We start from the raw sequence: 21,966 nt of genomic DNA on the forward strand, positions 1-21,966 counted from the left end.
AAGAAATCCTGCAGCACTGACCGTGCAAAATGGCCGTCTCTTCTAACCTCAGAATCCAAACAGTAATGTTTTGCAAAAGTGTGAAGGGACGACCAAGTTGCGGCCTTGCAGATGTCAACCACAGGAACACCCCTGGCCAAGGCCGAAGTGGCCGACTTAGCTCTGGTGGAATGAGCTCTAATGCCCTCAGGAGGATCCTTCTTTGCCAAAGAGTAACAGATTTTAATGCAAAGAACAACCCACCTGGATAGTGTTCTCTTGTGGACTGCCTTTCCTCTCCTCTTGCCCACGTATCCAATAAAAAGCTGATCCTCCAGCCTGAAATCCTTTGTTCTATCAATAAAGAAACTCAACGCTCTCTTTGGGTCCAGACGATGCAGTCTTTCTTCCTCTTTGGAAGGATGAGGCGGAGGATAGAACGTGGACAAAGTAATTGCCTGAGCCAAATGGAAGGGTGAAACAACCTTCGGGAGGAAAGCAGCCTTGGTCCTCAACACTACCTTATCCCCATAAAAAGTTGTATAAGGGGGCTTTACTGATAAGGCCTGCAACTCACTCACTCTCCTTGCTGATGTTATAGCTATCAGGAAGACTGTTTTTAAAACCAAATACCTTAAGGGGCAAGAATGCATAGGTTCAAAAGGGGACCCCATAAGGAAAGTCAGGACCAAGGACAAATCCCATTGCGGCATAACGAATGGTTTTGGAGGATATTTATTTAGAAGACCTTTCAGGAATCTGATAACAATAGGGGGATTTAAATAAAGATGGTTGGTCTGGAAGACATATGAAGGCTGACAAGGCCGATAAATAACCCTTAATGGTAGCCACTGCACAACCTTTCTGCGCTAGAGACAGAGCAAAAGACAAAACGTCCGATAGATGAGCATGCAAAGGATCAATCTGCCTCTCTCCACACCACGCAACAAATTTAGACCATCTATTAGCGTAGATAGATTTAGTGGAGTGTCGCCTGGCCGCTAATATAACATCCACTACCTCAGGCGGGAGAGAGAAGGAACTCAGGTTGCCCCGTTCAATCTCCAGGCATGTAGGTGCAGACTCTGGAGGTTGGGGTGTAGAACCTGCCCCTGCGACTGCGAGAGGAGGTCTGCCCTGAAAGGGAGACGGAGCGGAGGGCACATTGAGAGTTGGAGAAGGTCGGAGTACCATACCCTCCTTGGCCAATCCGGAGCTATTAGGATGACTAGAGCCCGGTCCTGGCGAATCTTCCTCAATACTCGAGGAATCAAGTGTATGGGAGGAAACGCATAAAGCAACTGGCCGCACCAGGTTATTTGAAACGCGTCCCCCAACGCTCCCTGCATCGGATACTGGAGGCTGCAGAATAACGGACAATGCGCGTTCTCTCGAGTGGCAAACCGATCTACCCGAGGAAACCCCCACCTCTGGAAGATTAAACGGACTTGATCTGGATGGAGACGCCACTCGTGGTCTGCCGAGAATTGGCGACTGAGACTGTCCGCACGCACGTTCAAGACTCCGGCCAGATGGTTTGCTATCAAGCAAATCTGATGGTCCTTTGCCCAGGACCATAGTCGAAGAGCTTCTCTGCAGAGAAGGTACGACCCCACTCCTCCCTGCTTGTTTATGTACCACATCGTGGTAGTATTGTCTGTTAGGACCTGTACCGACTGACCACGAAGGGAAGGGAGGAAGGCCTTGAGAGCCAGACGTACAGCCCGTAACTCTAACAGATTGATGTGAAACATCTGTTCCTCTGGAGACCAAAGACCTTTGATCTCCAGATCCCCCAGATGAGCTCCCCACCCTAGAGTGGAAGCATCCGTTATGACTGTGGCCACTGGTGGCGACTGCTGAAACAGCTTTCCTTGTGAAAGATTGTTGCTTGCAATCCACCACTTCAAATCCACAGCAGCATCTCTGGAGATCTTGACAGTACTCTCTAGATCCCCTTTGTGTTGAGACCACTGCCTTCGGAGGCACCACTGAAGAGCCCTCATGTGCCAGCGAGCATGCGTGACCAACAGAATGCAGGAGGCAAACAGACCGAGCAGACGAAGGACCTTGAGGACTGGAACTACCGCTCCATTTCGAAACATTGGAACCAAATTCTGAATATCTTGAATCCGCTGAGGCGGAGGAAAGGCCCGACCCAATGATGTATCCAGTACTGCCCCTATGAACAGGAGGCGCTGAGAGGGCTCTAGGTGAGATTTGGGCTCGTTCACCGAAAAACCCAGGTCGAACAACAACTGGGTTGTTGACTGCAGATGATGCGACACAAGCTCCGGGGACTTGGCTTTGATCAACCAGTCGTCCAAGTAAGGGAATACTGCTATCCCCTTCCTTCTGAGTTCTGCCGCAACCACCGACATCACCTTCGTGAAGACTCGAGGTGCTGAAGTAAGACCAAACGGAAGGACCGCAAACTGATCGTGTTGCGATCCCACCACAAACCGGAGATACTTCCTGTGTGACTTGAGTATCGGGATATGAAAGTAAGCATCCTGCAAGTCGACAGACACCATCCAGTCTTCCTTGTTCAACGCCAAAAGCACCTGTGCTAGGGTCAGCATCTTGAATTTTTCCTGCTTGAGGAACCAATTCAAGATCCTCAGGTCCAGAATTGGTCTCAAACGACCATCCTTCTTGGGAATCAGGAAATACCTTGAGTAACATCCTCGACCCCTTTCCTGCTCTGGGACCAACTCCACCGCGCCCTTGGAAAGGAGGGCTTGTACCTCCTGTTCTAGCAACAGGAGGTGTTCTTCTGAACAATAAGAAGGGCGGGGCGGGAACTCCCGAAAGGGAAGGGTGTAGCCTTTTCCCACAATACTGAGAACCCAAGTGTCCGTTGTAACAGTCTTCCATTTGGTGAGAAAATGCTGTAATCTTCCCCCTACAGGAGAGGAGTGAGTGGGAAATGGTGGAAGCCTAAGGCTGCTTCCTCTGCTGCACCCCGCCAGAGGATGAGGAAGAGGCAGAGTGCTGCTGAGAGGCTCCTCTGGTGCGGACCCTACCTCTCCCCCTGAAAGATCTATAGGGATGGGAAGAGGCAGGTTGCTGATATCTTCCCCGAAAGGAAGAGGAGGAAGAGCCACGCCCAAATCCACAAAACCTCCTGAAAAATCTGGAAGAGGCCGTGGAAGAAGGAGCTTGGAGCCCTAACGACTTAGCCGTGGCCCTGCTTTCCTTAAAACGTTCCAAGGCCGAATCAGCCTTGGCTCCAAACAGTTTGTCCCCATCAAACGGGAGATCCAACAATGTGGACTGTACATCTGCAGAAAAGCCCGAGTTACGGAGCCAGGCCTGTCTCCTTGCCACCACAGTTGTGCCCATTGCTCTGGCTACCGAGTCGGTGGTATCCAGTCCCGTCTGGATAATCTGGGTCGCAGCAGCCTGGGCATTTGAGACAAGATCCAAAAGACCCTGGGGAAGCTCTGTAAACGATGAGGAAATGTCATCCATCAGAGCATGAATATACCTCCCCAGGATACAGGTTGCATTGGTGGCTTTCAACGCCAGACTGCAGGACGAAAAAAATTTCTTCGCCTGCGCCTCTAGCTTCTTTGAATCTCTGTCCCCAGGCACCGTCGGGAAAGAACCAGGCGCTGACTTGGCTGAACAGGAGGCCTGCACCACCAAGCTCTCCGGCGTAGGGTGCCTAGATAGAAACCCAGGGTCAGTCGGAGCCGCCCGATACCTCCTGGCCACGGCTCTGTGAACTGCTGGGGAATATGCCGGCCTCTTCCACACCTCTATCACCGGATCCAGCAGAGCGTCATTAAATGGCAACAGAGGCTCCGCCGCAGCTGAGGCCGGATGTAGCACCTCTGTTAAAAGGTTTTGTTTAGCCTCCACCACCGGCAAAGGCAGGTCCAAAAAACTAGCTGCCTTCCGTACCACTGCATGAAAGGAAGCAGCCTCCTCAGTATACTCCCCCGGGGACGAAAGATCCCACTCAGGGGAAGTGTCCAGCCCACTGGCCGACTCCAGTCCACGCAGCCCATCACCCGAGTCCTCTAGCTCTCCTTCCTCCAGGGCTCGTTGGTACTCCTGCTCTTCTAATACACGGAGAGCACGTCTCCTGGAATGAAGTCGCTGTTCAATACGCGGAGTCGACAATGCCTCCGCCGAAGTCGAAGATCGGCGCCGATCTTCAGAAGCCACCGACGCCGCGTCAGGCGCCACAGGTAACTTCGGCGCCGACAAAAGAGCAGCTGAAGCAGATGGACCCACCGGAGTCACAGGCCGAAATCCCGACTTCGACGTCGACGGGATGGAAATCCCCGGGGCCAATCCTTCTGAAGCCACCGGAGCGGCCACCGGCGCCGACACTGGCGCCGAGCCCACGTTCCCAAAAGGGAGAAAGGGCATAAAGGGTGCCGGCCGAAGAGGCGCAGGATCACCCAAAGAAAAGGCCAAAGGCCCAGCCGGAGCACCCCCTGGAGCCATCTGTTGGAAGATGGCATACATCGCATTCAAGAATGCGGAACTATCGGCTCCAGGGGTGGGAAAAGCCGGATACTGAGGTGCCTGTCTCGGAGGCGACCCCGACGCCGGCCTCGGCGTCTGCGCCGGAGAAAACACCTGAGGCTCCAATACCTCAATCACCGACGCCTGTCCAGGTGAAGTCGGAGACGCCGGAGAGGGCAACGGCGTCGAAGGATGCGGCGTAACCGTAGGACTGATCTCCCATGTCCTTCGGCGCCGATCCGAAGACCTGGAACGAGTCTCCTTCGAATGACGCCGAGATTCTCTACGGCGCCGGGAGTCTCGATGACGCCGATGTCTTCGAGAAGAAGACTTCTTGTGATGCTTCTCCTTCGATTTAGCCATAAACAGCTTCGCCTCACGTTCCTTGAGGGCCTTTGGATTCATGTGCTGGCATGAATCACAAGTCGAGACGTCGTGGTCGGAGCTCAAACACCAAAGGCAATCGGAATGAGGATCCGTCACCGACATCTTGCCTCCACACTCACGACAAGGCTTAAATCCAGACTTTCTCTGCGACATTATTACCACAGCGAAAGACTACGCAGCAAAAATACACTGTAACCAAAAAAGTAACAGTTGCTCCCTCGAAGATAACCGTTTCGAATGCACGGAAAAAAGGGAACTGACGTCCGCACGTCGTCGAGGACCTCTTATTGCCTGTATGACGTCAGACGGCGTCGCGTGGGCTAGAGTGACGTCCTCGTCGACGTGCAGAGACTAGTAAGAAGATTTCCGTCGAATGCTGGCGCCATGGGAGTATTCATTAGGTGAGGAATCCACAGGTAGTTGTATCCATCAGAAATGTGGTGCTCGTGGTCACCAGTAGGGATTTTGATAACCTGTGGTGGAGCAGGGAAATTTCTACCCTGGAAAGCTGGTATGGATTGCTGCATGCAAGCTGAATGCACTGTGTAGAGGGCCCAGGGATGTCAGGGGAAATTTGACAAGGCCTGAGGACTGTCAAGAGATTTCAGGGACACGGATTAATATCTCTGGTTGTTAAGATATCTGCTATGTGTGGTAATTCTGATTTTACTGAACTGGGACTTGTAGGAAAGCATCCTTTTTGGCATGGTTAGCCCTCACTTTTTGCCTAATATCTGATGTGGTTTTGACTGAAAGTGCACTGGGTTCCTGCTAACCAGGTCCCCAGTGCCAGATCTCTTCCTCTAAATTGTACAGTTCTTTTGTACAGTTCTTTCTCCCAATTGGCACACTCTCTAAGTCACTAGTAAATGGTACCCCAGGTACTTAGGGCCTGGGGTACTAAAGAAGGTCCCTAAGGGCTGTAGCATGAATTGCACCACCCTCAGGGACCCCTCACCAAACGTGCACAGTGCTACCATCGCATCCCCGTGTGCGAGGTTCTCTGCATGTGATAAAAGTAAGTCACCCCTCCAAGCAGGCCTACAGCCCAAGTAAGTCACCCCTGCAGCAGGCCTACAGCCCGAGGGCAGGGTGCATTAGATCACATGTGAGGACCTAGCTGCATGAGCAGATATGCCCCTGCTATGTCTTTGTTGTTTCTTACACATGGTAAGTGGACAGGGAAGCCATTTTTAGAAACATGTGCTGGACACTGGTCAATACGAGTTCCCCAGCAACATGATGGCTTCTCTGGACATAGGGATGTTATCAAACATCTCATATCAATAATCAGTCACTGAATCCAGTGATGGATTTATTAATACAAGAACCCAGAGGGCACCTTAGAGGTGCCCCCTGAAACCTACCCAACTGGTACTGTGCTGACTGACTGGTCTAAACCAACACAGACACCCTAGGCAGATTTCTGACCTCCTGAGGTGACAGCCAGCGCTCTCGGAGGCCAGGAACAAAGCCTGCTCTGGGCAGAGGTTTAATTACCTCTTCCAGGCAGGATGGACATTCCAGGGCGGTATGCTTCAAAGGACCAGCCTCCTTTGTTTGACCCAGGTCTCTCCAGAAGACCACCCCCTGCCCTGACCGCACTTCTTGGTGGTGCACAGGGGTTCCAGCCAGGCAGCTCCAACAAGGGACCTTAGGCTTCTCAGTAGCAAAGAAGACGGGTCAGACCTCTGGAGGGCCAAAGAACGAAATACGCCAATGATGGGTAAACTAATCACCAATACAATTTACACAGGGAGCATAAGCACTTTAGCATTGGTTAGCACTGGTCCTAAAGTCAAGAAAAACAGGTCAGAAAAAAAAGGAGGAAGAGGACATAATGTTTTGGGATAATCCTGCAACAAGGGCTAGGTCCAACAGCCGTTTTATTCACATTTACATGAATAACAATTTAGGATCCTCTTTTGCAACCTCTGCTTGAGAGGGGCTCTTCTGTACATCCAACTCTTCTCTTCTTTTTTTCATGAGTGCTAGCCAGATCATGAGCATCAGAAAAAGATAACTAAAGCAGGAAAGGTTTAACTTTTGGTGGGCTAATTCTAGTGTCCTTCGCATTAAAGTTAACAATTTACATAAGGATGCTAAAACTAAAACTTTACTAAGACCTCTATATCACAAATGCTTTGAAAATCATTTCTATCCTGATTTCTCCCAACTGCAAAATGTCCTTTTCACAGAATAGAAGACGGTTTATGTTTAGACTCTTTACAATAATTATTTTACAGTGTCACCAATGCCCAAAGACCATAAGAGCTCAAGGTGAACATTAGTACAGCAAGCATTTCAGAGCTTTCCCCTTGCCACAAGCATGTCAGAGCTGTTCAGTAAATCTTGCACTCAACCTTCTATGTGCCAAGCCACACAGTAGGCGAGCGGCAGGAGAGTTAACACTGATTAACCATTTCTTCTTAGTGGTTTATGCCACGTGGGAAGCATGTCTTCTATTACATAAACTTGCAGTCCTGTATCTCCTTTCAGGCACTTCTTAGAACACAAGAACTTTGTAAACCACATGGGAAGCATTCTGAGGACAAGAACAATACAGCAAAATTGTTTGATACAGAGCATTTACATATTAAGGATAAAGGAAGAGCGCAGTGGTCTGTAGGCCAACATTTAAAATGTTTTTCATTATTAGGCAACCTCAGAGGAGCTCCCACATAATTGAGAGTAAAAACTTTTTTGTCAACAAACCTGAAGATCTGATACACCGTCCTCAGTGAAAAACTGAGATCCAAGTTCTTCTTTTTCCCAAGTATCCAAGACCAATGACTTTCTGACTTTCTTCGCAGAAGGTATGTGCTGAAAAGATGAATTCACAAGTCAAACTGAGAGAAACAATGCAGAATGATTATGTGCTTTGGTATTTGTATATGGTGATGGAGTTGTACCTCTGGTTTGCAGGATTTGCAGCCACTTTCAGCTTCCTCCCTGAGGAATACATCTTTTCCAGTTTCTTCCCTGAGCACCTCTCTAATGTCTTCTTCCAAAAATGCCAGAGGCTGCGACTGTTCATTAGAAACATTATAATTAGTTGTATATATTCCATTTGCAAATGTACTACTATTAAACATGCAGTTTGTGTATCTGCTTGGATAATGGATCTCATGTTCTGTAAGGGAACTCTACTTACCTCAACTCCGAGTAACCATGCATGAGCATACCATTTGAATCAATAAAACGTGGAATATCCCCAGAATACTTGTTTTTTCATAATACATTTTTATATGAAAACATGATTGTAAGAGGCAACATTTTAAAATGTCCAAATAATCAATCAGCACATTTGAATATAAACATAGGTTTTAAATATTTTTGGGATGAAAAATACAAACAGGCTGCCACTTCCCATAAGGCACTGCAGGATCAGTCAGAAAATACTTTATGATGGTAACTCAGTGAAAGAATCTTGAATTCAAAGACATTTCTGCTCTGCTTTTGGAAGTGGGGGAGGTGTGAGGTTTATGGATTTAGAAAGAGACAGCAAAAGTAAAGTTACTTTCCTTCCTGAAGACCTCACATAAGACTCTGGCTCTGATTGAAGGAGTATTCTTGTTCATACCCATACTCTCTTTGAGGATAATATTGAACATTCTTTATCTCCATATTGATTGAATTCTCTGCTGAAATTTTGTGATTTTCTTGAACCATGAAAATCAGATGTTTCAGAGCTACAATATTGCAAAAGTCCTAATGCCTTTACGGTGTCAGTGTCAGTTTTAAGACCTTGCAAAGTCTCATCTTCAAGAGTGAAGCCATCAAAAGTCATATTCAAAGTCTTGGATTGGATGTCAGTAAGGAAGGCAGTGGAGGGTAAGGATAAGTTACTTACCTGTAAATCCTAGTTCTCTTCCAGGGGTATCCTCATCAAAGTCATAAACATTGAATATTCCCGCCCTTGTGCGGGGACCCCGGAGCATATATAAAATACACACATATTAACATGTGTAAAAAACAGCAATGCAGGCTATAATGTTAAAAACAGGCTAAAATGCTTTATTTCTATGAAGTTTTTTTTATTTATTTATTTTATTTTATTATAAAGCTATAATAGAGAATAAATATCTACCCAAGCCCCTCAAACTAGGCTTAGGGAAGTAAGCGGCAGCAAACTCTAGAGAAAAAGAGAAAAAACTGCATTGAAAAACAATGAAGCATTCTTAGCCAATAGGCTGCATGCAGGTTAACACAGGAGAACCATAAAAACTTTGGCACCGTGCCTTTAAGACCCTGAGCACCTCCAGTATCCCACCATGCCTCAGGGGTGAAGGAAAGGTGACAGTTGGTTCACAGTTAGGTCAGTTCTTTTTACGGTGACAATTTGTATAACTGATTCAAAACACAGTCTGTCCTGCACTTCTAGGAGATGTGCGTCCGGGGAGGAGGGTGGGTTGTTTATGACTTTGATGAGGATACCCCTGGAAGAGAACTAGGATTTACAGGTAAGTAACTTATCCTTCTCTTCCAGGGGATCCTCATCAATAGTCATAAACATTGAATAGATTAGCAAGCCCATCCCTAAACCCAGCGGACTGTCCGATAGAAGTGCAGGAATAGATATGTCTTACGCAAATAGATTTCTTAGAGAGGCCTGCCCCACTTGGGCATCCGCTCTTGCATCTGAGTCTAAACAATAATGTCTTGTAAACGTATGGACAGACTTCCATGTAGCAGCTTTACAAATCTCAGATATCGGAACATTGTTAAGGAGAGCAGCAGTAGCCGCTTTACCCCTTGTGGAATGCGCTCTAGGCCGCGCTAGCAATTGTCTATTAGCTAGCTGGTAAGTATTAACAATGCAAGAAACTATCCATCTTGATATTGTTCGCTTAGAAGCTGCCTCTCCTGTCCTTAAATGACCATAGTTTACAAACAAGCGGTTAGAGTGTCTAATCGATTTTGTCTTGTCCAGATAAAATTTCAGCACTCTTTTCAAGTCTAATGAGTGCAATGCTTTCTCTGCCGGAGTCTCCGGATTGGGAAAGAACGTCGGTAAAGTTATGGTCTGATTAATATGGAATTCTGACACCACCTTCGGAAGGAAAGATGGGTGAGTTCGCAGAACCACTCTATTGTCATGAAAAACCGTGTACGGTTCTTTTGCAGACAAGGCCTGGATTTCACTGACCCTCCTCGCTGAAGTAATGGCCACTAGAAAAGCCGTCTTCCACGTAAGGTGTTGTAAAGAGGCCTTATGGATAGGCTCGAAAGGAGGGCCCATAAGTTTTGCCAGGACTATGTTCAGTTCCCATGGAGGAGAAGGCCTCCGAATTGGCGGAAAAACTTTCTTCAAACCTTCTAAGAAATCCTTGACTACAGGTTTTGTAAAGAAGGACTCCTGAGAAGGCGATTTGCGATAGGCAGTAATAGCAGACAAATGTACCTTAATAGATGATACCTGCAGACCGGACTTCGCTAGATGAAGCAAATAGGACAGTATGACATCCTCCTGCGCCCGTATGGGATTATGACCTTTCTGACAGCACCATATGTAGAATCTCTTCCACTTAAAAGCGTAGGAACGCCGCGTGGAAGGTCGTTTGGACTCTTTCAAGATGCTCATGCACTCCTGCGAGAGTCCTAGGTGCCCATACTGCAGGAATTCAGGAGCCATGCTGTTAAGCTCAGAGAGGGTAGGTTGGGATGTAGAATCCTGCCCTCCATTCTGCTCAGAAGATCCGGTCTGCACGGCAGCCTCCTGTGAGGTTCTTCCGACAGGTTGAGGAGATCCGTGTACCAGAACTGTCGGGGCCATTGCGGCGCTATAAGAATCATTCTGGTCCTGGATCTGTAAAGTTTGCTGATCACTGCCGGAATGAGGGGAATCGGCGGAAAAGCGTAAAGAAATGTCCCTGACCAGTCGATCAACAGGGCATTCCCTCGAGATCCCGGACGGTAGAACCTGGATGCGAAGTCTGGGCATTTCTTGTTTACTTCGTCTGCGAAGAGGTCCAGTTGAGGCCGACCCCATTGCGCGAAGATGTATTCTGCGACTTCGCCGTGCAGGACCCAATCGTGAACGTCCTCCAGGTGTCTGCTTAGAAAGTCTGCTTCCACGTTCTGCTGACCTGGCAGGTGAACTGCTGTAATTGACATTCCTCTGGCCAGGAGCCAATGCCATATCGCTCGGGTCTCTCGCGATAGGGGTAGGGACCTCGTTCCCCCCTGTTTGTTCAAGTAATACATCGTGGTTGTATTGTCCGTCTGTATCAAGAGAGTTTTCCCCTGAATTAGCGGTATGAAGGACTTGAGAGCGAGATGGACCGCTCTGAGTTCTAGCAGATTGATGTGGTACTGCTTTTCCTTGTCTGACCACAGACCCTGTGCTTGAAAAGGACCCAGATGAGCCCCCCATCCCTGAAGAGATGCATCCGTTACTAGGGTGTCGGATGGAAGCACCTGGTGAAACGGAGCACCCACTGACAGGTGAGGTCTGTGCATCCACCATCTCAATGACTGAAGTGCTACCTCCGGTAGCCGCACCGTGTCCTCCCAGCGACCTGTTCTCTGGCTCCAGTTGGTCTCCAATGCCTCTTGGAGGGGTCTCATGTGGAGTCTGGCATTTGGGACAATAAAAATGCACGATGCCATAGAGCCCAGTAGTGATGTCACCTGACATGCCGTAGGTGCGCTGGCTCTCAACAGGTCCTGGCACTTCTTGTTTATTGAGGATAGTCGTTCCTCCGAAGGATACACTTTTTGTAGTTCTGTGTTTATGATAGCTCCTAGGTAGTGAAGATTCTGCGTTAGAGTCAAGGTTGACTTCTGGTAATTGACCTGAAGACCTAGAGCTTCGCAAACTCCTAGTACAATGTCCCGATGGCTTCTCGCCTGCTCCGGAGAAGAAGCCTTTAGTAGCCAGTCGTCTAGGTATGGATATATGTATATCCTTTGTCTTCGGAGATGTGCCGCCACCACTGCCATACATTTCGAGAAAACTCTTGGGGCAGATTTCAGGCCAAAGGGTAGAACCCTGAACTGGTAATGCTGTAACGCTATAAGGAAGCGCAGGAATTTTCGATGTTTTGGAGCTATTGGGATGTGAAAATACGCATCTTGCAAGTCGATGGAGCACATCCAGTCTCCCTGATGCAGTTGAGGGAAAATCTGGTGAAGCGCTAGCATTCTGAACTTCTGCTTCCTTATGTATTTGTTCAGCAGCCGTAGATCCAGGATTGGCCTGAAAACGCCCTCTCGACCCTTCTTTGCCACTAGAAAGTAACGGGAGTAGACCCCCTGTCCTCTTCGTGCAGGTGGAACCCTTTCTATGGCATTCTTTCTTAGGAGGGCGAGAGCCTCCTTGCGTAGCAAGCTGAGATGAGATGGATTGTCTTTGGTTGGTGGCAAGTGTGGTGGAGGCTGTTTGAAAAGAAGAGAATAGCCATGTTCGACAATATTGAGCACCCATTTGTCTCTTGTGATAGAGTGCCACTCGTGAAGATAAGCCGTAATACTTCCCCCCCACCGGAGTGGTGTACAGTGTCGAGGGAAGCGAGATTTCATTGCTTGGTGGGTGCTTTCGGAGTGGATTGTTGAGGTCTGCTTGACCCTCGCTCCCTTGTGTTTCTTCGTTGAAAAAGAGGTCGTCCCTGTCGCTGCTGTGACCTTTGCGCCCAATGAGGGTTTGAACCCTCTGCTGGAAAGGGCGCCCATCATACGGCCTGTACCTCCTCCTGAAATCTTTCTTTCTTTCGAGGCCCACCGCCTTCAAGGTATCCACCTCTGTCTTCATGCGGGCCATCTCTTCGTCTGCATGGGCACCGAATAGAGAGTTCCCGGCAAATGGGAGATTCAGGATGCGTTGTTGTGCTTCCTGTTTCAAGCCAGTGAGCCTCAGCCAGGAAGATCTCCTTGCACAGATACCATGTGCGTACCCATGAGCAGCCAAATCCGCCCCATCCGCTGCCGCGCTGATAACCTGGTTGGATACCAGGCATCCTTCTTGTAGAATCTCCTGGAAATCTTGTCTGCAGACAGTGAAATACATGTAGGGGCCCTCTTACGGGGGCCCCTGCAATGCCCATGCCAGTGGCATGGGCACTGCAGGGGCCCCCAGGGGCCCCGCGACCCCCCCTACCGCCATCCGGATCTGGATGGCGGTAGGGGGGGTCGGAATCCCCGCGGCGGTGCAGCAAGCTGCGCCGCCGCGGAGGATTCAATGGGGCGGCGGTACACTGGCGGGACCCCGCCAGTGGTGCCGGTCCGACCGCGGCTTTACCGCCGCGGTCGGAATACCCATTGGAGCACCGCCGGCCTGTCGGCGGTGCTCCCGCGGTCCTCCGCCCTGGCGGTCAAAGACCGCCAGGGTCAGAATGACCACCAAAATTATTTGACCCAGTTTATAAATGTATTTGCTATCCTTGTCTGGAAGGCTAGAGGATGGCGTTAATGGGGCCTGGCTCTCCTCTGAGCTGCTGAAGGAATAACTGAATCTGGTTTTGTATGACCAGTGAGACAAGCCAGAGCCTAATCTGGAGCCTTACACTTTTTCCTCTAGGCAAGGTATCACCGCTTGAATTGTAGCTGGTGTTTTAATTCATTTGAATCCTTCTGACCACACATAATCAAGAATGGGTATGGTTTTAACAGACTTGTGAGATGACTCTTTAAAGTCATAAAGAAAACATGGTTAATTGACAGATGTCATTGGTACGTCGAATTTCTTGGTAGCTCAAGGAAGCTGGCTCCTTGTATCATACAACAAAATGAGGTATAGTGTGTACAGAGTCCTGGGGTTCCCCAGAGGATTAACAGAGACTAAAGTAGATAATACTAATGCTCTCTTTTGGGGTAGTGTGGTCAAGCAATTAGGCTTATCAGAGGGTAGTGCAAAGCATTTGTTGTACACACACACAGGCAATAAAGGAAGCACACACTCAATGACTAACTCCAGACCAATGTTAAAAATATATTTTAGTACTTTGGGGTCGATTATGACTCAGCAGAGGGAAAAGCCCGGCTGCGTAAGTCCTGACGGGCAGGTTGCCGACAGTGCAGATGCTTTCCCGCGGGCCCCATTACGAGTTTACCGCTGGGTCAGCAGGCAGAAACAGGGGGAAACAGCCTACAGCATTGTCTCCGGCTCATAATCGAGCCAGCGGAAATGCCGTAGTGCACAGGGTGCACTAGCACCCGTCACAATGTTTGCTGTCTGCAAAGCAGACAGTGAACATCTTGACAGGGCTGGCCAAGGGGGCCCCTGCACTGCCCATGCCCTGGGGCCCCCTGCATCCCATCTCCACTAGGCGTTTCATGGCAGTGCTAATGCCATAAAACCGCTGGCAGAGAGGGGTGTCGTAATCCCCTGGGCAGCGCTGCCCTGGCGAATTAGGCCACCAGCACCGCCAGTCCGTTCTGTGGTGGTAAAGTGGCAGTCCGACTGCGGTGAATTTCCCTTCTAGTTTGTGGCACAAGGCTGCATAACCCCACGCCACCTCTTCCCCCTCTTTTCTAAGTAAAAAGGCTACATACATCTTGCAGAGTGTGATTAGGAGACTGCTTAATCGGTTTCTGTGATTTAAATTGTGTTTAGAAACTGTCTGCATCCCCTGTTTTTTGCCTTAAAAAAGCCACATTTCACAGTGCACGACATGCAGCATTTCAGTGTTTTTTAAACAATCTCTCCCTTACCTGGAAAGTAGACTCTGCTAGCTTGGAAGTGTGGATTTAGCCTGTCTGTATCCAAGGATATTCTGAATAGAGCAGCAGCTGCCTCCTCCCTGCCCACAGGGGCTGGACTTAGCTGATTGGCTCTCTATGTCCCTGGCAACCTGAGCCCTGCTCCCACACCTGCTCTGGCCCCTTAAGTTTGTGGAGGGAAGCCCAAGACAGCCACCTCCATTTTGTGAGCTCAGCATTTTCCCTGTGCCCTAATACATCCCAGTGTTCAAAGGTTCCTAAAAGACCTAGGTAAGGAGCCCCAGACTTTTCTGGGAAATAGTATTATTTGTTTAAATGTGTTTTGTACTGCTACCCCTGCATGTTTACTGTAGACTCTCTGTGTTTCAGACCGCTTGACCTTTTAAAGTGGTGTTTTTTTTAGCCGTGACTGTGTGAATTTCCCTTATAGTTTGTGGCACAAGACTGCATAAAAGCCCCTTCCCCCTTTTTTTCAGTAAACATGCTACATACATCTTGCAGAGTGTGTTAAGGAGACTGCTGATCTGTTTCTGTGATTTAAATTGTGTTTAGAAACTGTCTGCATCCCCTGTTTTTTGCCTTAAAAAAGCCACATTTCAGAGTGTGCGACAAGCAGTATTTCAGTGTTTTTTAAACAATCTCTCCCTTACCTGGAAAGTAGACTCTGCTAGCTTGGAAGTGTGGGTTCAGCCTGTCTGTATCCAAGGAGATTCTGAATAGAGCAGCAGCTGCCTCCTCCCAGCCTACAGGGACTGGACTTCAGTTAACTTTCCCCTTATATAAGTTCCTATTGGTTGCTGCATATGGTGTTGTGATAGGTTGTTTGGAGCTGGTCTTTCTATTGGTTTTAGGGATTAAAGTTGGGCTTGTGATTGGTGGTAGGGCTGAGATTCTGACTGGTTCCTGGTTCTAGGGCTGGGGTTGTGATTGGTGGTAGGGCAGAGATTCTGATTGGTTCCTGGTTCTAGGTTTGTGATTGGTGGTAGGGCTGAGATTCTGATTGGTCCCTGGTTCTAGGGCTGAGATTCCGATTGGTCCCTGGTTCTAGGGCTGGGGTTGTGATTGGTGGTAGGGCTTAGATTCTGATTGGTCCCTGGTTCTAGGGCTGGGGTTGTGATTGGTGGTAGGGCTGAGATTCCGATTAGTTCCTGGTTCCAGGGCTGGGGTTGTGATTGGTGGTAGGGCTGAGATTCCAATTGGTCCCTGGTTCGAGGGCTGGTGTTGTGATTGGTGGTAGGGCTGAGATTCCGATTCGTTCCTGGCTCTAGGGCTGGGTGGTTGTGATTGGTGGTAGGGCTGAGATTCCGGTTGGTTCCTGGTTCTAGGGCTGGGGTTGTGATTGGATGTCGGGCTGAGATTCTGATTGGTCCCTGGTTCTAGGGCTAGGGTTGTGATTGGTTGTCAGGTTTAGGGGTATGATTGGTGATTAGGGCTGGGTCTCCCATTGGTAGTTTGAATCAGGGTTACAAATCTGATTGGTTAGGGTTCAGACTAGGTTTCTATTGGCCAGTAGGGCTATTTAAGCATAGGATTCAGGGCGTCTCAGCCCAGGCGTCGAGGATAAGGGCGGAGAGGACAAGGGCTGTTGCCTGTTCGGGACGGGTAGGGCCTAGGGCCAGAAATGCTGCCCAATTCGCTATTGACCAGAAAGGACTTTATTCCCTACACATCAATCAACATGCAAACACATTATCTGCAAAGACATCCAACTCGTGCATCACAAACTGACTGTAGACAGTCCCAATGTCCCATCATCCAACACAATACCCCTTACACAACATATACCCATATCCTCCACAACTACAACAGTCAAACCCCTGCATTTTCGCAGCAAACACTACTCTGTGCACTCCCACTAACACAACCTGCCATCACCCACACAACACAAAACCATACTATAAATTACTTTCAGCCTTCCAGATGCACACTCCCTGTTCATAAAAACCAACAACACTATCCTCTGTTTGCTCCACACAGACCACCTTTCATCATAACAATTCCCAAACCCAGCCTTCCAACACACCATCTACAAACACCCTTCCCCTCTCTTCACCAATTACACACAACCATACAATCCTGACACTCCACCACATATATTACCTCTTCCAGTCATCAATGCTAACACAAACTCCCCTGACACACATCCATCCCCTCTTACACACCTCATACATTAATTTCCAAAACACATCAACACCCCCTGTAATACTCTAATTCCACTCATCAGCACTAACTCACATACAAATCCCTCACCGAAAACTACATCAATATCCCCTCTCACTATTCCACAAAGACAATACAGACCACACACATCAGCACATCAAATCAACACAAACTTTCACTATACTTATCGTCACACCCACTCCCACCCTCATGACTACACAAAGAATACAAATCCCGTCCTATCTTTACCCCTACATTCTCACTCTTCACAAACACCTACCACAAGCACCCCAACCCAGCAACTTTCATTCACTCGCCTCTCCTCCAAAGCACAATTTAGAGCCTTACATCATGATCCACATGCTCCTCCACCACCCCTAACCCATACTCCATCCACACTAAACAGACGCAAACAAAATAAACAACATGCCGCTCTTAACAACTTTGCATCCCCTTGTCTATTACATAATAAGGCTACCCTACAAAAAACAGTACACTCTTCATGTCTCTCTCAGCCACCAAGTCCACCAACCACACACACAGACCCAACAAAATTCTTCCTAAGCCTGCTGGAAGAGGAACACTATATTGAAAAACAAGACTATTGTGACCCTCACACAGTTATCACAACTAACAATACACCTGCTTCAAGCTCAAATTATACTGCTTACCCTTCTCCTAAGCACAACAACACTGCCACAAACACTTTTTCTAAACTGCCAGCTCATACATGCTCGGTCACTCTAAAAAAACAAGCACCACATCTACGACCTGCTCACAGACACACAAATGTACTTACTATTCATACGAGAATCATGGTTGGGAGATGACATGGCCCCAGTGTTGCACGAAGCCCTTCCTCCGGACTATCAAACCATCACAAAACCGTATAGGCAAGAGAGGAGGTGGACTAGCTATTATATTCAAACAGGCAATAAATCTCAGTAAAACAGACAACATTTCCATACAAGGTTGTGAAGCCCTCCTCACCAGATGCCACCCTACTCCAACTTCCTCCTGTAACTTTCTCCTCCTTTACAGACCTCCAACTAACAACTCAACATTCCCAGATGCTTTTCCAGAAACAGTCTCAAACCTTATTAAATTATACTCAAACATATGCATTCTTGGGAACCTAAACATTTGGTTTGACAAACCCAATATGCCCCATCCAAAAGCTATCACCACTAGCCTAGTTGCATTGAACCTACATCAGATTGCACACAATCCCACACACATCGCTGGACACATCCTAGATGTCATTTTTGCTATGCCTGAACTAGTTACTGTTCATAGCATCACACCAATCACATGGTCAGACCACCATTTGATAACTTTCCGACATAAAACTCCACAAATCAACATACCCCACAACTACTTACATACATGCACCTATCGATCTTGGAGCAAACTCAATTTTGATGACTTAGAAACACAACTAACAGCCAACGTATATCTAGATACAATTAATTCTGTTCCAAAACGTTATGAGTGGCTACAGGAAGCTTTTGATATCCTAATACCACTCAGAAAAACTAAACACGACAAAAGAAAACCAACAACATGGAGAAACACAGAACTTAAAAAGATAAAGCAACAAATCAGAAAGTTGCAGCAGACCCGGCTCAAAACAAACAACAGTCAAGACAAACTGCAGCTACACAAACTTGACAGAATATACAAATCATCAATGAAAAAAGCTAAAAAAGGTACTACTCAGACAGAATTCAAAATGCTAAATCTGCAACCAAAGAATTTTATAAAATTCTCAATACATTTTGAAAACCTACATGCATGGAAGGAAGTCATCCCACTACTCAAGATTTCACAGACAAACTGGCAACTCATTACACAACCAAGGCAGACACATTGGACTCCTATTTAAAACAGAAGAAAACCATCAGCACCAACCCCTTTCCTAAAATACCCTCTAAGAATAAACCAACCCAGCCTCTACAGTCCTTCAAACAAATATCCCAAGGTAAATTTATGGATTTGGTCAAAGCAAGCAGACCTTCCGGTTGTCCTTCTGACCCTTGTCCACCACACATCTTCAAGAACATTCTTTTATCTACTTCTGCTGCCACATCTGTAAGAAGAATCACCAACAACTCTAACTACAGGAACTTTTCCTGTAGACCTGAAAAAGGCATACATACGACCATTATTAAAGAAAACAAACCTAGACCCGCAAGACCCCAACAACTACAGACCAATCACAAATGGACCTTTCCTGGGGAAACTGATAGAAAGAGCAGCATTCGCCCAGATGTCACAATTCATTGAAGACAATTCTATACTTTCAGACTTCCAAACTGGATTCCGCCAAGGAAGAGCCACTTAATCAGCACTCATAGCAATCTGGGATAATCTTAAAAACACAGTCGACCACAATGGAGTTGCTGCACTACTCCTCTTGGACCTCTCAGCTGCCTTTGATACGGTTGACCATGATACCCTAATTCAAAGACTCCACGAAGCTGGCATAGAAAGGACTGCTCTCGACTGGATTACATCCTACCTTAAAACAAAATCTAATATAATCTATTCTCCCCCCTTTTCGTCCAAACCCTACCTCACAAAAGCAGGGGTCCCCCAAGGATCAATCATCTCGCCTTTGCTTTTCTACAACTATGCAGATGACACACAAATACTTCTTAAATTAGAATGCCCCAAAAACATTGAAAACTCAGAAATCTTCAGTTGCCTCAGAGCCATTGATCAGTGGATGACCTGGAGCCATCTGAAACTAAATGCCTCCAAAACAGAAATACTCATACGTGGTGACTGGAAAAGTTATGACCCACTGTGCGCCTGGCCTGACGATCTCGGACCACCTCCTCAATTATCCACGGAAGTTAAAAACCTTGGAATCACCATGGATTCCAAGTTAACTATGAATGCCCAAGTGGACAAATTAGCCAGAACAAGCTTCATCACCTTTAAGACTCTACGACGCATCTTCCCCCACCTCGGATTTCTACACAAGGGTCAAGCTACTATCTCGCTTGTACTATCCAAACTGGACTATGCCAATGGCCTCTACCATGGATCATCTCTATCTATTATCAAAAAACTACAACGTATTCAGAACTCTGCAGCCAGGCTACTATTGCATGTAAAGCCACAAGCCCACATCTCCCCGGCCTTGAGAGCACTACACTGGCTACCCGTTGCCAGAAAATAGACTTTCAAGGTGCTTTGTATCATCCACAAAGCTATACATGGAACAGGACCGCTTTTTATCAGAAACAAAATAACCAAATACATTCAACAAAGAATCCTCCGCTCAAGATTGGCACCCCGCCTTAGAACACCACCATACAAGAAAAAGACTATAGGTGGTACATCTTTCTCCTTTCAAACAGCCAAACTATGGAATTCATTACCCCCAACTATAAGAGCCACAGATAACTTGTCTTCTTGTCTTCAGAAAACTATTCAAGAGTTGTCTCTTTCCTTCATAACCACCATATTCAAACAACTATGGACTGCATATGCCTATGTAGATAATTTCTTTTTTCTGATTATGTGTATATTCTAGTATGTATTGCTACTATGTCATAACAAACTACAGACACACTTTTTAAACCTGTTTAACTAAGTATATGTACTCATGGTTTAAATATGTATATACATATATGTGTGCATGCGTGTGTGTATTCATGTGTGTGCATATATATGTATGTTATTCTATGCTTAACATATTCATAGGTCATTGTATAACTCCTAGATAAGTTGTTATACTAGATACTTATGAATCCCTGCTCTCATCTTATATCACACTTATCTAACCATCACCATATGGCATGTCTCTATCAATCTATCCTCCATTCCCACTCTGACTCATCTAAAATCCATTCTACTTTCATCTCCTAAATAACTCTGCCTAAGCTCGTCCCTCCGCTTCCACATTTAACTCACCCAAACCTCACTTTACTACTATGATCTCCCAAACAACCCTACTATTTTCTCCCTCATTTATCTCATCCTGCTACTATGATCTCCCTAACCCTTTCCACAGACTCTTCCCTCCTCCATCCCCCCTTTACTCATCCCAAGCCTAAATCCTTTTACCATAAACTCCCAATTCACACTTCTGGATTGCTCCCTCCTCCTCCTCCTCCTCCTCCTCCCCTCCATTACTCCAGTCAATCTAACTAACAAACTCTCATATCCGCGGCTCAAATTAACTCATAATAATACTAAAACTGTGCTCATATTTCCCTATACTAATCCACCACTAATTCTTCTTGGGTTCCGGAGTAGCGTGCTACTCGCCGAAAAGCGCTTTGACGCCTCGTAAGGGGTAGTAAGCGCTATACAAATACTATTACAATACAATACAATACCCGATCGTTATGTAGCTATCAGACCTCCACATTGGCAGCGGTCCAACTGCCACTGCGACCGTGGCAGTCTTAAGATTGCCAGGGTCGTAATGAGGCCCTTTATTTCTAGAACCACAAGATTCTGATTGCAGATTACTACATTTGCAAGTAATTAGCAAGCATATGTATCAACACCACTTTGTTTCAATTAGACAAGTTATTCGGTTTTCAAATAAATAGCAATAATCTGTTTTAAAAGTTGGCAGTGCAATTTTCAACACAGTTCAGGGGGGAAAGAAATATTAGTACAGTTTTGAGGAAAGTACAAGACTTACAGTTCGAGTCAAACCCCAAACACCCACCACCAGCGACACGGGGCCGGCCGGATGCCGAGGTCAAAGCGGATGCAAGATTTAGAATGGATTCCTATGGAGACTGGGGGCACTCTGAATTGGATCTGCCAGCAGGTAAGTACCCGCGTCTTCGGAGGGCAGACCTCATGGGGTTTAGGTGAGCAATGGGGGGGGCACAGGTCATCACCAAATACACACCGTCAGCGGCACAGGTGAGGCGGGGTACAGAGTGCAAACACAGCATTAGACTCCCAATGCTTTTCAATAGGGGGACAAAGGGGGGTCAAAAAGATGTTTCAGCCTAGGTCCAGGGGGTCGGTTCTGGAAAACCACAGGCTGGACAAGGAGAACAGCCACATGCTGAGCATTGCTGGACCAGTTGTCGAAAGCGGGTGCATGGCTACCTTTAGGCATTGGGAATCTTCGTCCGTCTCTCTCGCGGTCAGGGGGCTCCTCCGGATTTAGGCTGCAGGCATCATCATGCTGGCCAGGAGGGGTCAACCCAGGGTGGACACTAGGTCAGAATCACCTGGCGACCTGCTCTGGACTGGTGGGCCACCGGGACACGGGCATCAGGTGCAGAGTGGGCAGGACTTGCAGATCCGGGGCAGTTC

At 47.3% G+C, this 21,966-nt stretch overlaps 1 protein-coding gene and 1 long non-coding RNA gene across 5 annotated transcripts in view; one reads left to right on the plus strand and one right to left on the minus strand.

The window, feature by feature from the left end:
• LOC138282563 (uncharacterized) overlaps nucleotides 1–21,966 on the plus strand; it is an 822,484-nt gene that overhangs the window by 168,291 nt on the left and 632,227 nt on the right. The window lies entirely within an intron of this gene.
• Nucleotides 1–21,966, minus strand: part of MYBL1 (MYB proto-oncogene like 1) — an 802,126-nt gene that overhangs the window by 138,491 nt on the left and 641,669 nt on the right. For all 4 annotated transcript variants that reach the window (XM_069220277.1, XM_069220274.1, XM_069220273.1 and 1 more), the window contains 2 exons: nucleotides 7,761–7,877; nucleotides 7,564–7,671 (listed from right to left, as the gene is read on the minus strand). In XM_069220277.1, the coding sequence (XP_069076378.1) occupies nucleotides 7,564–7,671; nucleotides 7,761–7,877 (225 nt within the window). The remainder of the gene's footprint in view (nucleotides 1–7,563; nucleotides 7,672–7,760; nucleotides 7,878–21,966) is intronic.

This window comes from Pleurodeles waltl, chromosome 2_2, assembly GCF_031143425.1.
Source record: "Pleurodeles waltl isolate 20211129_DDA chromosome 2_2, aPleWal1.hap1.20221129, whole genome shotgun sequence".
Lineage (NCBI taxonomy): Eukaryota > Metazoa > Chordata > Amphibia > Caudata > Salamandridae > Pleurodeles > Pleurodeles waltl.